The sequence below is a fragment of the Larus michahellis genome, chromosome 1, assembly GCF_964199755.1.
Source record: "Larus michahellis chromosome 1, bLarMic1.1, whole genome shotgun sequence".
Lineage (NCBI taxonomy): Eukaryota > Metazoa > Chordata > Aves > Charadriiformes > Laridae > Larus > Larus michahellis.
In genome coordinates this window covers 155,705,505-155,718,384 of record NC_133896.1, presented here as the reverse complement: position 1 = coordinate 155,718,384, position 12,880 = coordinate 155,705,505, and the positions used below count along the sequence as shown (strand labels likewise).

Here is a 12,880-nt window from a genome sequence, read left to right as displayed (position 1 = left end):
CTCGGTTTCTCAGGAGATAATTACCTGTGCATTTCTTCCGTTCTGTGTTCAGTAGAGCTGAAGACCTTATTACCGCTCCTCTTACTAACATCCCCTCTGTTCCTTTCATCTCAAAGTACCTGACTGATTAATATAATGAAACTGAACTCAGATAAATTGCTTCCAATCTTTGCTTATCTGGCAGTTTGTTAGTTAGCTTCTGTTTTTTGCCCCTCAGACTTGTCTGTTTTTTCCTATCAGATGTACTGATAACAGATATTGCCTCTCCCCGCAGATATTCCTTCTGAGTGTTATGAATGTTCCCTGTTTACCAAAAAACCTGCCCAACCAGCCTCCACTTTGGAAATATCAAGCGTGGTTCCAGATATGGCTCCAGTTCTGACTCACAGATTCCTTTTTGAATAGTTATATGTCTTTAGTCTGGCATTATCTAAGCTCTCAACTGTTTCAAAGAAATATTTGGCTTTATGCAAAGAACAGGAACACAAGTTAATCGGCCAAATATCAGTCACTGCTTCTAAAAGGAAAGAAAGCATCATTAACTCAGATCTTTCTAAAATTAAGGTGAAATATGACATTCAGGAATATATTGTTCAACACAGGGCAGTTATACACTACCCAATCCAGTCAGAGATGAAAATTTTGTCACTTCTCTCTGATACTTCCCAGGTACTGAAATGGTCTTTGGCAACGCTCATTGCAATGATGTGGTATATTATTTGCTTCTCCCCCTCATCCATGGAGCTCAAGAAACCTGTAACTTTGCTTCCCTGCATCCAAATTCAGTAACTTAAAGCTGTAAGAGCTTGGGAAAGGTTAACCAGTATCTTAGGAAGGGACCCGACATAATTTTGCCTAGGAAATTTCAGTGTGCAGTTCCACATAAATTAAAATATATGGACCTGAAGAATAGCATGATATGTTTTAGGAAGTATTAAATATGCCAGTACACAAAGCTCTGAGGTAACACGCACATGTACCACCTTCTGCCGAATACCATATACTTCCTTGGACTTGCAGAAGTAGCACATATTGTTCCGCTCGCACAGCATGCAGTCCTCGATGCACACTTGGAAGTTATCCTTTGCAAACAAGTATTGAAATTTCATATCCCGAACAGAAGTTCTACACCCTTCTCTCACCGAAAGGCACTCAGAGAAAATTCAAGACAGGATTAAGTTTTAAAACTTGTATTCTTCATCTTGTGAAAGTACGGGTTATCTGGGACCCTGACTACACGTAAGATCTGCAACCTCAGCATTACCATGTACAAAGCAAATGTTTACCCCATATGTGCCACTCAACACAGAAAAGGATTTTTTTTTGCAGTCCAAAAGAAAAGCAAACCGCCACATCTCTTCCTCCTACTCAGACACAAAGCAGGAGCTTGCTTCCAGCAGGCAGTTTCTATCAGTGGGCTCTGCTAGGCAGTATGGAGATAGCTCTCAGCATTGATAAATAGGAAGTGCTAACGTGATGTAAACATTTGGTGAAAGCAAAATATTCACCAACAACCTAAAAGGCTGGGCGCTTAAAGCAACTCTCCATGCTTCATCTGTAGCACAGCAAGGTGTACAAGGGACAGGCACTCAGATATCAGTCCCACTGCTGGCTCCTACATGATTGAACCTTCAGTGCATGGTACTTACGTCCCAATGAGCCGTATTCAATTCCCTTCTCCCCTTTTGGCTGTGCCACTGCAATGAAAGTTTCTGCAGGAAATAGATGTTTCTGGAGCAGTAAACCATCTCCTGTCATTCATAATCCAGTGTTTTACTGTGTCTGTGGCACCTGCCCCAGGGCTGGTACCACCATCACCTTCTTCCACGAAATGAGGCAGACGGCTTCTGACTTGGCCATCCAGTTTTGGTGACCAAGAGCCCGCTATAACAGCTTTCTGCACCATTGTAAATTTGCAGATCCGGGTGCCGATCGTTGGAAGAAACACACAAATTCAGCCCATTAGTGGCTCAACCCTGTTTCCCACCCACGAGTGGGTAACGCGAGAGCAGCACCAGGGATGGTGGGGGAGAAAGGATGAAGCATGAAAACAATGTGAGATGAGGATGCCCAACCTGCCAGGCGATGAAAACCAGCTTCCACCCTCCCGTGTGGCGGCAGGGTCCCTCCTTGACAGCCCCATGGGAGGGAGGGGCAGTGGGAGCGTGGGGTGCAGCGATGGCACAGTGGCCCTTACCTTCTCATTCTTCCTCTCTTCAGCCTTGCCAGTGGGGCCAGGGGTGACAGGGCCACCCAGCGGCCCGCTGCCAGCCTCACCGTTGAGGTGGGCTGCGCTGACGTTGGGTGGGGTGATGGCAGCGGCGGCAGAGGTGAGGGGGATGAGGGGCCGGGCCCCTGGGGCGGATGGCTGGTGGCCGTGCTGCGGAGAGATGGCGGGGTGAGGCCGGATGGCTGCTGCTGGCAGGCGGGAGGGTGAGCTGGGCGTCCGCAGGGGTGAGACCGTGGCTGTGGGACGCTCTGGGGCTGGCACCGAGGGGTGAGCTGTGGAGGGAGGACAGAGCACGGTTAAGACCTCCATGAACTAACTGCCATGACTTGTCCCTTTGGTGGCCATCACTGCCATGAGGCATCAGGGCTCAACAGAGAGCTAAGACCTTAGCCTTAACCCAGGATAACTCAGCTTGCAAGTGGTTTTGTCTAAATCCTAGAAATTCCCCTCCTGGCTGCGAAAGACCTGTCTGCAGTCACCAAAATGGCCAGTCTTGCCTAGACATGTGACTGGGGAATGGCCTGACCATCTCTGCCCATGCCTGGAAATAAATAGCAAGCCTACTGTGTTTTTAAAATACCTTATCTTATTCCAGCTAAGCTGTTTTCTCAACCTCCGGGACCCCCTCCTAACTTGACAGGTTTTGGAGCAACGCAACTTGAGACCTAAAGGGTTAGCCCAGATGATCCACACCGACCTCGCAGACGGCAATTACAAAGGAAGGTCTCTTGTTTCAGCCCCAACAAAATGATCAACAGCACATCACTGTGCTGCACAAGATAAATTAAGCAGAAATCCACCAGAGGATTTCTGAGCTCAGCCTCGTCTCTGCCAGCAAAGTCCCTAAGGGACTATGCAGTGCCTTTTAGTCTTGCTGCCCCTGCTGAGGAAACCCTGCCCACAAGCACTAGGAACCAGGAATTAGCACTCGTCTGTTTAACGGTGGCCATGACACACTGCTGAGGTCAGCTCTCTAGGGATGCGGGAGCGTGTTGCGTGCCTCACATTGCAAAAAGTATGAGAAAGCTCCAGGTCTACTTCCACAATGATGTTGCCTTTGACTTCCAGGTTGGTTGATTGCTTAGGTGTAACACTCCTTCAAGTATGTACAGACCAGAAGCCGAGTCCACACTCAGACATCCCCTCACTTAAACAATTCAATAGTAGGACTGGCTGGAAGATGCCCATTTCACAAAATGATTTCAAGGTTTCGTAGTCTGGTTTAGTTCTGCCTCAGTGTAAAACTTGAACCTTTGAACATTTTTCTGAGCAGAACCTACTCACCCACCCCACAACAGTCTCAGGGCATTCACCTGGGATGTGAAAACATAGGATCTGGTCACTGCACTGTTCCTCCGCGGAGAATAGCTCTGCGAAGCTGTCTATTCCTTTGCAATCTGAGCCAGGACAGCTTCATGGCTCAAGTCTGGTTGAACTACATCTATTCCTTTTTGTTAAAAGCTTTGAGTCCGACAAATCAGCTTTTCTTTGACCAAGAAACATTTTTCTTGAAAATTTCTGACCCGCTCTGATCTGCGGTTTTCGTACAAATTCATCCAAAGGATACATTTTTACACAGGACCAGCTGGAGTTCACTCAATTTATAACTGAGCAACAATGCTAGAACAACTCAAACCACTATTTTTTCTGTTTCTATGGTTAACACTGACACCCATTACCAGGGATTGAAACAATAAGGAGTGACGTTAATCATACTCGCTACACCTGCTGAGCACTCCTGTCAGAAGGGAATTTCATCCCCCAACCTTTTCCCCTATTATCCTAAGGGATACTGAACAGGATGGGCCAGCGATCATCAGATTAACACCTCCAAAGTTCACATGATTCTCCCTCACGGTAACTCCTTGACTCTGTAACATCTCTTTTTATTAATGTTGCTCACAGCAAATCAACACAACTATCATTAACCTGTCTTGAACTTGGTGTGATTTTACTGTGTAGCATGAGGAAGGGCCTAGAAGTTGTTACTACAGACACCTTCAACACTATTCTTACTATTACTTACCATTTCCCCCCTCCCTGGATTACCAAGAACATATACTGGAAAGTGCAATTCCTTTCTAGAGAGCCAGACAGGGCACCACTGGTTAACTTGAAGTGATTTCCTCCTTCTAGTTTCCCCATTTGGAACCTCTGTGATGAGCAACCATTGCTGCCAGAAATCTAATTTTCCAGGATGGTTAAGCTTGCAGGGTCAAGGTTTTGAACTACTGGCTGTAGGGATCAATGGTTTTCCTAAATTTAGAGGAAAAGCGTAATAATGGAATTTCACTGCATGTACCTGGATGCAGAAGGCTGATTTGATAATCATATTAGGTACATTACTTCTTTCATATAGGGCTTGGTGTTTCCAAACACAAAAGAAACAGAAAACACAAAAGAGACAGAAAAGTAAATGGCCTGAGAAAAATCAACTCTGAGCAGAGCTCTCACATTTTATTCTGTAATTTCATCTGCTTACTGTTACAATGTATGCCTTTGCTCTGGGATCTCTGGATCTGGACTGTGCTGCATCAAACATGCTATTAATTAGCAATGCTCACTGAAGGCTATTTTTGTTCTACACCACTCATATTTCATTTTGGGTGTATTCCTACATTAGTGGCCTTGTGCAAAATTGATTTGTTACTCATGTATATTGCAAGCCAACAGAAACGTGACTTGAATACTGTGCCAGCTTGCCTCCCTTGGAAAGCTTTTCCAAAAGTCAGTGTGCATTGCCCTGTCCTGCAGGACTAAAGAGACCTTTTGAGGGGCTCTGGTCTGCAGGAGACTGGTGAGGGCATCCATTATGGAGAAAAATACTGATAATAATTAAAAAAAACCCCTTTATTTATCCTGGCAAAAGTTTATTTAATTAAAACAACAATCTCATGAACCTTCTGGAAGGACTGAAGAACTCCCCACTTCGGAGGTTTTGGAGCAACTCTGTGGTCCCTGTATCACCCTGCCTGTCAACTCCTTGGCACTTTAAGATGTCAGAGTGGAGCAATCTTAAATCAGGGAAGCTGCTGGAAGTGTAGCACAGCAGCGCAGTGGAAGGAAGGTGTGGGGCACGCCAGGTGTGTGGGGCAAAATGATATGTCACCTGAGTTTCGGGGAAGCCTGTCTGCCTGTCAGCATGGGCACAGGAGGCACCAGGAGCACCTGAACACTTCCTGAGAGCCTTGCCCAGGAGGGAACGTTTCTGCCTTTGCACTGTAAGAGCAGAAGGGCTTTTGGAAGGGTGTGACTTGAGGGGAAAGCATCACTTTCTCAACTAGGCAAAAAGAAGATAAGTCAATTATTCCCCAGTGTGACACAGATGCCGTGTAAACTGCCACCGTTTGTTGAGCAGAGTCTGCACTGTTGGAGATTCAGATTCACACATATTTGATTACGTTTCCTTCCCTTTGGTCTGGACTGTGTAGGAGGTGAGAGTAGGTGGTCATAACGGTGCCTTCTGGCTTCAAAAGGTATGAATCCATGACTTACACCGCAGTGTATTTCTCATTTGTGCTTGCTCTGTTTTGTATCTAAGACCTCAGTTTTCAGCAGTCACAGTCCTTACTGATATCCCTTTGTAAACACAATGGCTCACATCCCTATAAAATATCAGAAACAAAACGTTTTAAATTTTGCTATAAAGTTCCACCACAGGATTTACTTTTACTTTATTCGACATCAGAGCTGCTTAACATCAGGGAAAAGGGAATAAATTGTACTCTAGAAAATTGTGCTGTACATCAGAAAGGGAACCTGGAAAGAACAGAGGCCCCCTGGTGTGAGAAGCTCTTATTCTCATTTCAAAAAGGTGGCAGTATTTTTCAGATCTTTTGCTTTATCACTAACACCGGGTCCTGTTCTGCCTAATAAATACCTTTCATCCCTGAAGCCCAGTGAAATGCTTCTTAATTTTAAGTCGTGTACTACTTGCCCTGCGATAAGGGCAGTATTTTTCCATCAGCAAGCCAACTGGACTCAGAACTGTTAATCTCCTCAGTATGCAGGGTGCTTGCTTTCACTCAGATAAATTGTATAAATATTTGTAAACACTATAATCTATTTCAGCTGTAGCAACAGAACAATCTGATAAACACAACGTGGTTCCCAGAGATCAATAGAACCCCATAAATATTACAAGCAAATAAAACATACTCTATTCCACATTGACTGAGCTGTGACTAAAACGAGAAAACAAGCAGCGGATTCGAAAGGCTTGTGCTCGAGGGGTGAGACATCAATCCCGCCGACACAGGCCGAGAGGCACCGGCGGGGCTGCACACATACCCATCTGCATGGCGTTGCGGGTCTGGCTGGCTGGCTGCTGAGCTGAATACCTCAAGCAGTTATTCAGCTGCGGAGAGGCCGCCTGTAGCTGGGGATGTGTCTGAGGAGCAGTGATAGGAACAACCGGTCTGACAGCCGTGGCAGCGTTGGTGTGACCAGCCCCGATGGGGTGGATGGTTCCTGGGGCTCCTTTTGTTGTCGCAGCTCCCCCAGCTCCGCTGTTCCTGGGCTGCCCGGCTCCCACCGGCACCCTGCATGGAGACAAGGCACAGCAAAAGCACACTGCGGAGACGTTGATACCCAGCCACAATGCTGATAAGCACCCCCAGGTACTTAGGGGGTTCAACATGGTATCCTCTCAGGTGTTAAAGTAAATCGAGATATAGATGTATATTTATCTTTATAGGACACAGTCATAAGCATGCTGGAGATATTTTCACCCCTTCATCCTATGGGAAGAAGTGCAGGGTAAAAAAGGAAAAGATAATTTTTCTCATCACTTTTTTTCTTAAGCTACTTCTCTGTCTGAATAGTTCCTAGTAAAATCACAAATCTAAATTCAGAAGAAACGGATATCTCCCAAATGTCATTTTGCGTGCCAGAGGCTATTTTACAGGCACTAATGGAGTGATAATTAAAACAGACTCAGAGATCTTTTCTTAGGACCAAACCTGCATACAGCCCCACAGGGTGAAAAAAAAGATGGATAACACCAGGTCTGTGTGTGGCTGTTGAAAGGGACTGAAAAGCAGCAGACTTGGCAGGGCTTGGCTTGGCTGAGCACTTACCTTACCAGTGTAACCAGCCCTAGCTTAGATTTGCTAAGGAAACGCAAAAGAGAAGGGATTGCAGCTGACCTTACTGAAAAGAAAATCCAAACAATAATCGGCCCTTCTTTCACTGCTCACTTAAACTGTATGAATAGTTTGTATTTCATCTGAGTGGTTGGGTAGACCTCAGAGGGAAGGAACGAGGCTCTTTGTCCTATGCAATGAGTTCAGCAGGTCTTGATCCTCTTACCACTGAGCTAGAAACTCTCTGAGGGGGGCAGGAGATCACTGGGGCGGACAGAAGGACACCAATGGACAAACTGCTCAGCAGCTCTTTCTTTGAGTTTCTTACAGAGGTTCCTGAATAATTTCCTTCCCCAGCAGTAGACACCATGAAACAGAGGGTTCATTTTGTGCTCTTCTCTCCCGGGCTGCTCCATGTGCCAAGGTCCTCCTCCAGGAAAGCACAGCAGAGGGGATATGATGCCGAACAAAGTATGGTGGAGGACATGGAAATGAGACAGTGCAGGGGGTTAGCAAGGGAGGAGAGGACAACAGAAAGGGTGCAAGGCCAACCTATGGGGGTTGGGATTGGGAGGACTTCTGTGGCCCCAAAATTGTTGTGCGAGAACACAGAGAGGTGAAGAGCAGAAAGAAAGAGTATGCTAAACAATCTGTCCCAGTTCAGAGGACAAGAAAGACAGAAGAAGCAACACTAAGAGTGGAAAAGGGAAGAGCCAAAAGAATGAAATTCTGATGGAAAGAAACCCAAACACAAGCTGCAAGATATGGTCCAAAAGTGCAAAAACAGCCATCACTTCTGCCCAGTCCCTGCTCCCCCCAAAATCACAGGAGGAAAAACAACACTGTAGTGTCATAAAATCCTTGACTCATCTCATCGTGCAAAGTTTGCCCGGATTACATTTTGCTAAGTGAATCTGATTTTTTTTTTAATACAATTTTTTTTTCATCAGCCTCCAGGTAGGGAAAAGCTGGGAATCCCACCAGATGGAAATCTTGACTGTCTGTCATCTGCTGTGAAGAGCTGGCAGGATAGCAGCAAGGTTCAGCTGGAGCTGCCTTGGCCATCTGCACTAGATGGAGTTTGCCAGAAAAGCACACCTAATAGTCCACGGAAAGCTGCGTTCAGGCAAACATGCACACTGACAGGTACAGAAACTGTGACTCACACAGAGCTGGATAGATGTTGGATATGGCAAATTTTCTCTGCTTGTCTGTCCATTTAAAGGGTCTTGTCCTTTTTCCACCATGCTCTGCTCACACACGTGCTTTGGCATCTTGTAAATCTAGTTCCGTGTTATTAAATTCATGGGCAACTTCTTTTTCTTGGGTTTTGTAGGGAGTGGCAGAAAAACATGCATGAATCTAATTCTCTGCTTTGCTGTCAAAGGGGAACAAAGTAAGTAGAAAGTGCAGCAAATAGGAGATTTTGTCGCTATCAGATTTTTCTCGCTGTTCTCACTGAGGGTGATTTACAGAGGAACTTAATTAGCTCACAGGATCATAAATATAATCATAAAGCTGCTTTCGGGTTTTGTGGAAAGCACTTTCGCCCTTTAGCACTTCTCTCTGTCTTGTTCTAGCTGTGACATGCCGCATTTAATAAAGTCTTGCTGATTCAGATCACCAACACTTCAGCACAAACTTCTTTACTAATTAAGAGCTGAATAGGCAAGGAGTGAAGGCAGCCAAGGGGCTCTATAAAATCAGGTAAATACATTTAGGTTGATGAACAGTGAAGACCCCATGAACTAATGTTATTTTTTGACTGAAATGTAATATTAGGACTGTCAGCAGGTTTAGTTATCGTCTTCTAATCCGCTCTTAACTTTTGGTCTTGCTCAGTCCACATATTATAAGCTTGACATAAACTGAAGATGGAACAAACCTCGATCAATTTTTCAAAATCAACACTGTCTGAGTTATGAGGTGCCTTTCTCTGGAGAGGAGAGAAAGATGGTGGAGACTGTGGGCATGTGGGAGGAGAGACTGAGAGCATATGAGAAGGAGTGAGTTCCATTTGCAAACCCATGGTTGCTCTAAAGGATATATGGCCATACACATGGCAACATTGGCCTGCAAGGAGCATGTGGGGCAAAACAGTCTAGGACACACTGATGAACTTTCTCCTCAGCTTGAAGACTACTTCAGAGTGGGCTCTAGATCAGAAACACCCTTTGATTTGGTGTTGTCCAATACCAAACTCTGACAAATGGCATTCCTCCCCAAACATGCTATTCTTTCCTTTTCTCTGCTTCTGCAACTGAGACAAAGGTAGCTAAAATCAGACAATTTACTGAACTCTCCTACCACTTCTGAATTTTAATGGTTCAAACATTAGTCTTGATCCAAATGATCCAAGACCTTTGATTTAAGAAAAAATCTATATGAGGAGCTACTGATAAGCAAGACACAAGCATTCCTTATATTGTTTATCCCTGTTACATGTCCAGTAGTTTTATAGCAATAAAAAATCAGTCAAGAGCTTCTTTACAACAGTAAAACTTGGGCTCATCAGACTGTAAAATCGTAGGTTGTAAATGCCATCATCTAACATAACTAGTGAAGTCTTCTGGGAACATAGATAACCCCATGCTACAACCAGCAAGTTTCGTTACCCAAGTATGCATTGCCACCAGAAAATTTCTGGAAGGGGAATGTGATTTCAAAGCAGAGCTACGTTATTTTCAGCATCCTCCAGACTCAGAATCCCTCTCAGCCCCAGCTCAGACATATCCACGTTGGCCAACGGTCCTCACCTTGAAACAGGCGTCACGTAGTTGCCTGGGAAGACGCCGGACATGCCGCTCCTCAGAGATGTCCCCTTGAACCAGCCGTCCTGGCACTTCTCAATGACCCGGTACATCTCACCTTTGCGGAGCTCCAGCTCATCGTTCTTCTGAGGCTTGTAAGCATACAGGGCTAGGTAGCTGCAGGGAGAGGTCACACAAGAAGAAAGCACACAGCTGACACCAACCACCACCTGTCCCACTTCGACTCCAGCCCCACAGAGCAGACGGTGAGTAGAAACACTGCTCAGAAACGGTGGTTAAAAAGGGACATCATTACAGCATACCAAACAAGAAATGGCAGAGGCAAGATCAACTGGATGCTAAGACAATAAGGAAATAACTAATCAGATTAAAGGGAGGGAATAATTTAGAAACTCATAGGACATCCTTCTCACTCAGGGCACAATCAGAGCAAAACACTGCTGCAAAACAGCACTGAAGGGAAGGACTTAGCATCAGTTCCAGAAGGACATGGCAATTACAGAGACAGCCAGAGTAACCAGGACTCGAGCAGGAAGGCTTTGCAAAGCCTAACGTCTGGATGAAGTATATATTTGTATGCTCCAGGGTGGGAGCCACCTCTACTGTGGATTTTCAGATGAAACTTTTCTTATGGGTAGGTTACTTCAAAAACATTTAAGTCAGCTTTTCTTGCAGCTCTCTCAATGCTATTTATGCTGGCCAGTTTTAGACACAACACACCAAACCATTCTGAACTGGTATAGTAATTCTTGTATTATGTGGGTAAACCAAAAAGTGACAGAAGGCCAAATTCTGCAAGGGAATTTTTATTTAAGCAAGTGAAGTGGAAGAATTTGGCTTTGGATGTTTTGCAGGCAAGTATTCTAATTAATCTTTAATAGAGGACCTAATATGTAGAACTTTTTATTTATTTAATTACAGCTTTTATTTATTCTCTTTGTTTAGAATCTTTCTTTTATCTCTCTTTCGTTCTTCCGTTACTACTTCAGGGACGTGTCTAATGTTGTGAAATGACAACAACTTAAAGTCCCTAAAGATATTCTCTCTGTTTAGAGAGATTCTTCTTGAAAATTAAGAATGATTGCTTGCACTTTGGGGAATAATGGAAAGTCAGGATAGGATAGCAAGAGTGCGTACACAGAACAACACTTTCTTTGTAAATAGCAGTATTTTTTTAGTACTGTAGCCTTTCTACAAATGCAGAAATGGATGTCTGATAATTCTTGATCAAGGTTGTGCCTTCTTGAGTGTTTTTTTTATTTGTGCTTTCCAGGCATTGCAGAGAGATTAGGACAAATGGGGAAACACTTACAGAAAGTGCATTTACACTACAAAGTGCAGCAGAATGCTCTTAGGCTCGGGGGTGGGTGAGAAGAGGCTTGCTGCCCACCTTAGAGCAGCGAACCAGAGAAATAATGAAAACTATAACCATTGTGATTGTAGACTTGCAGCCAATAAAAATGATACATGTCTTTTTACTTCTGCTCTCCAGGAAATATAATTGAAGAATAAATCCTGTTAGTTTTCCTGATTCTACTCCTTTATGGTACCAGTAGATTTCCTTATTTTTATTCTGAAGGCAGTAAATAAACAGCAGTAATGAGCAGAATATGAAATATTTGGTAACGGCTCCTTGGGGCGTGCTTAGGCTGATGTGCCTGTCTTTGTTTACCACGTGCACGGGGTACAAAGACCTAATCAGAAACTGTATTTCATTAGTCAACAGATGGGAGAAACCATCCTGCACATCTTTTGTTTAGTCTATATAACCAGGTGGTCCTGAGCAGGTCTGTAGCTGTTCACCTGATGGAAAACATGAGGCTACATATGAACTGAAGAACATTAAAATGCATCACCCTGACATGAAATAAGGTTGCATGCTTCAGTGCTAATCCTTCAGCACTGCACTCTGCTAGGACATAACAGAAAGTGCCAGACTGCACTCACTCGGGGGAGCAGAAACTACGGCTTTGACTACCCCTTTTTAAGTTGCTGCTTACACAGGGCTCATATTCAGAAGGTATGGGTAAAGCAGGAGGTCAAGGACAGAGCATTTTAGATAGACTTACTTAGCCCTTTCCCCAAGGGGCTACATGTAATAATGTAATTTACAGGTTGAGATGCTGGAAGAAGGTGCAAGGAAAATTACCCTAAGTGGATCATAGGCTGCTTTCCCTTGCAGCAATCTCCAGCTCTCCTACTGGTTTCTTTCTGTTCCTCCCTGCAAATTCCCCCAGCTCAGCCTCCAGTAAGCCTGAATATCCAGTATCACAATGAGCCTACGCATCCTCTTTAGAGAGTATTAAAATCCCTGCAGAGACTAAAAGAAGGAGTACGACAGCCCAGCCTGGACAATATGCCAATGCTGACCAGTCTCTGTATGGCTAAACTGCTGAAAACTTGTATGTGATAACCACATAACGTGACCGTGGGACAATGGAGGGCATCAGCACTTTCTTCATGGACTGGCAATCCCACCACCTGTGCGGGGCAGTGAGGATGCCTGTCCCTTGGGGGTTTCCTCTATTAGTCTGCAATGAGCTGGGGGCTTCTCCGACTCGGCAACAGGACCAGCCTGGGTCTGCTGCCTGGCTGTGGATGGCATGGTAGCCCTAAGGGGACAGGCGTACGCCCCATGTGCTGGCAGAAAGAGGGCTGTGGAAGAGCTGGTGGGATGCCTGCTCTCACACATGGCTGAAAACAATTTGAGTGCAGGCAGCTTCCCTCCCCAGAAAGGGTTTCTGGGCCTTTTCTCTGGCAGGGAATCATGTCTAGTGATCCCATTTGCTGAGGCT

The 12,880-nt window shown here is 44.9% G+C and overlaps 1 protein-coding gene across 2 annotated transcripts in view; it reads right to left on the bottom strand.

The window, feature by feature from the left end:
* The window catches only part of SH3RF3 (SH3 domain containing ring finger 3), a 251,446-nt gene that overhangs the window by 35,401 nt on the left and 203,165 nt on the right, over nucleotides 1–12,880 (bottom strand). For both annotated transcript variants that reach the window (XM_074560610.1, XM_074560620.1), the window contains exons 6-8: nucleotides 10,071–10,241; nucleotides 6,521–6,771; nucleotides 2,198–2,502 (exon numbers count right to left, since the gene is read on the bottom strand). In XM_074560610.1, coding sequence (XP_074416711.1) covers nucleotides 2,198–2,502; nucleotides 6,521–6,771; nucleotides 10,071–10,241 — 727 coding nt within the window. The remainder of the gene's footprint in view (nucleotides 1–2,197; nucleotides 2,503–6,520; nucleotides 6,772–10,070; nucleotides 10,242–12,880) is intronic.